Genomic DNA, 2500 nt, shown 5'->3' with positions numbered 1-2500 from the left:
TACTATTTACCGTCCATCAACATTGATGGCGTTCGCGTGGTGACTTTGCTTCCTTACGCTTCTACTTCCGCTGCACGTATGAGCACGGTACGATGAAAAGGACTTTCTGATTCACTTGCTTTCATGCCGCGCACCGCCGTTTCCCTTTTGTGGTTAACCATCCGGGGCGCGTTGTGAGCAACGCTGTATCCTAGGACCGTGGAACAAAACATAGGCGCCCTGTTGGTCCTGTCGCTATGGCGACACAAAATAACAACCAATTTCAGCTGATCCAAGCAGGTCGTCACCGGTGCGACGAGCAGGGTGGATGGATATGCTGTTCCATAGGGTGGCAGTGGGATAGCTAAAGTATGCTCTTGGCACATGGTTAGCCGGATGTTTGTTTGGTGTTGTTGCGCGGGAATCGCGCGCTCGGTGTCGTGCTTTATTATGCTGTAGCATGCAATCGGGCTATGCTGTTATGCCGGTATGCCGGAGAATGAAGGAACGTCTCGTTTGGCAAAAGTTTTAAACTGGGCGAGAATTGTTGAAAGAGTTCGAAGGTAGTGGTAATGGTTTTTTCATTTCATTTACAGTGCAATGCTTCAACCGCAGGATTTGATCTGCTTTCGACACTGTGGAAACACGATATTTGTGCGTGAAACCGTATCGATCTGTCCGCTGTGTAGTGATCCGCTGAGCAGCAATCTGGAGAGTCCACCATTAACGTAAGCTGCTCACGTGGAGATGCCATTCGATGCATATATCTGAGTTGTCTCACTGCTTTCAGGCTATCCTGTCCATTCGTCAGGGCATCTCAGTATCCAGCCGCAATCGTGTTGCGCCCATCTAGTGGAGATTTCCTATGGTAACTGGTAGTATGATGTGGTGGCTTGCTTCGCTTATTCGTAACGTTTCTATCAGTTCTTTTCAAAATCAACACAATTTACATATAGCCGTCACTTCAGTGGAGGGTGATATCGTTGAATATGATATCGATGGGCTGACCAAACAATCAGGCAAAAACAACAGAGCTTGGGATCAGTGTCTGCTAATCGCACAGGTGCCAGAAGGATGGTATGATCGATGGGACGAAGTGTTAGCTGCTGAGACCGTTAGAGATCTCGTATGGACCAAGGACGCCTATCAAGAACAGAACCACAATTGCTACAGCTTTGTGTTAAGTTTCCTGCGAAGTTTGGAGTATAACGACTTTTCTGATTGCTGTCACGATAAGTAGGTAGTGAGGTTGGAAGAAAGAAGCCCGCTAATTCACGTCGTTTTCTTGCTTTTCAGATTATTATTCAGTGAAAAGTTTATTGTACCGAAGACAAAAACCGCGGCCAAGTACATAACGATCCATCGAAAATTGCAAACGTGTCCGTATTGGATTGAGAAGCAGGTGTAGCAACGATCAATGCTGCGAATACATTGCAAATAGATCTCTCTTCTGTTAGTAAACTTGCGGAGAATAATGAAATGAAAATGTTATCCGAAGTTCTTGTAACGAAAGCCGGTTTTATTTCGAAATTCAAATTTGCAGCACCCCAATAAGCCATTTCACTATCGAATTAGTAATGATCAATGCTGCGTTGATCGTTGCTGTTCTACACGGAATTCGACGGAGTTTTTACTGGTAGCGGCTATAGAAAATCGATAGAAAAAGTACATCATCAATTAAATGCTTTGGTTAATAATTCAGCCTCGATTTCGGTTCTAATCGGAAGCCATAAAACAGCGTTGACCTCGTTCGTACTGCTTGCTTTTGTCGATAATTCGAGCACTTTTCGAGCAATTACACTGATGGTCGACAGAATATGAGCATTTAGGCAAAAACTGCTTGCAGCTCAAGGTTTCTTGTTGTTCCGAGCGCGCGGTATCTTGTGAAAAGAAAAGGTAATTTTTCCGACACTTTTCCTCGCAGTAATTCCGGGTTCCTCTTGCACTCTTGTCGTCTCAGTGCGTTTATTAATCGCTGTGCGTTTGTGAAAAGATCGAGGGTGTGCTGCTGGGATTGATTGTGCTGGGCTGGGATTGCTGTGCGTGTGCTTACGTGTCCGTGTCCGACTCTGGATTTTTGCTCATCATTTTTGCTCATCATCAACAATTGCGGTGCGTGTGTGTATTAGCTCTCTCAGACGACAAACAAGAATTTTGTTCCCATCATGTCCCTCACAAGCGCTCGGATCCCGTTAACCTGCCTCGAATGCGGGAATCGCTGGTCATCCCGCAACAGCGGTAGTACCAGCATCAAATTGGACGGAACAAAGCCTTGCCTGTCGAGTTCAATCAGGGGTGCGGCATGAGCGCTCGTTGGGCGGAAGGATAAGAAACCTGCTGCTGGTGACAAAAACTCCCTTCCGCGAGAGAAGAGACCGAAACGAGATGGACATATGTCGGAGGCGAGATGGAACGAGATGGGACAGGAAGTTAGGGCGCAGCAAGATAGCGGGGAAAATGTTTTTTTTACCAACCGCAGATCCAGAACGATTGACGAACGAAGCGACATTTGAAACCAGCA

General features: G+C 46.2%; 1 protein-coding gene across 1 annotated transcript in view; it reads left to right on the top strand.

Moving 5' to 3' along the window:
- The window catches only part of LOC125951646 (MKRN2 opposite strand protein), an 8706-nt gene extending 7037 nt beyond the window's left edge, over positions 1-1669 (top strand). Inside the window, exons 2-5 of the mRNA XM_049680609.1 lie at positions 576-707; positions 770-847; positions 904-1215; positions 1276-1669. Coding sequence (XP_049536566.1) covers positions 580-707; positions 770-847; positions 904-1215; positions 1276-1387 — 630 coding nt within the window. The 5' untranslated portion in view covers positions 576-579 and the 3' untranslated portion in view covers positions 1388-1669. The remainder of the gene's footprint in view (positions 1-575; positions 708-769; positions 848-903; positions 1216-1275) is intronic.
- The last annotated feature ends 831 nt before the right edge of the window (positions 1670-2500 follow it).

Source organism: Anopheles darlingi, chromosome 2, assembly GCF_943734745.1.
Source record: "Anopheles darlingi chromosome 2, idAnoDarlMG_H_01, whole genome shotgun sequence".
Taxonomy (NCBI): domain Eukaryota; kingdom Metazoa; phylum Arthropoda; class Insecta; order Diptera; family Culicidae; genus Anopheles; species Anopheles darlingi.
This window is presented reverse-complemented; position numbering and strand designations above follow the sequence as displayed.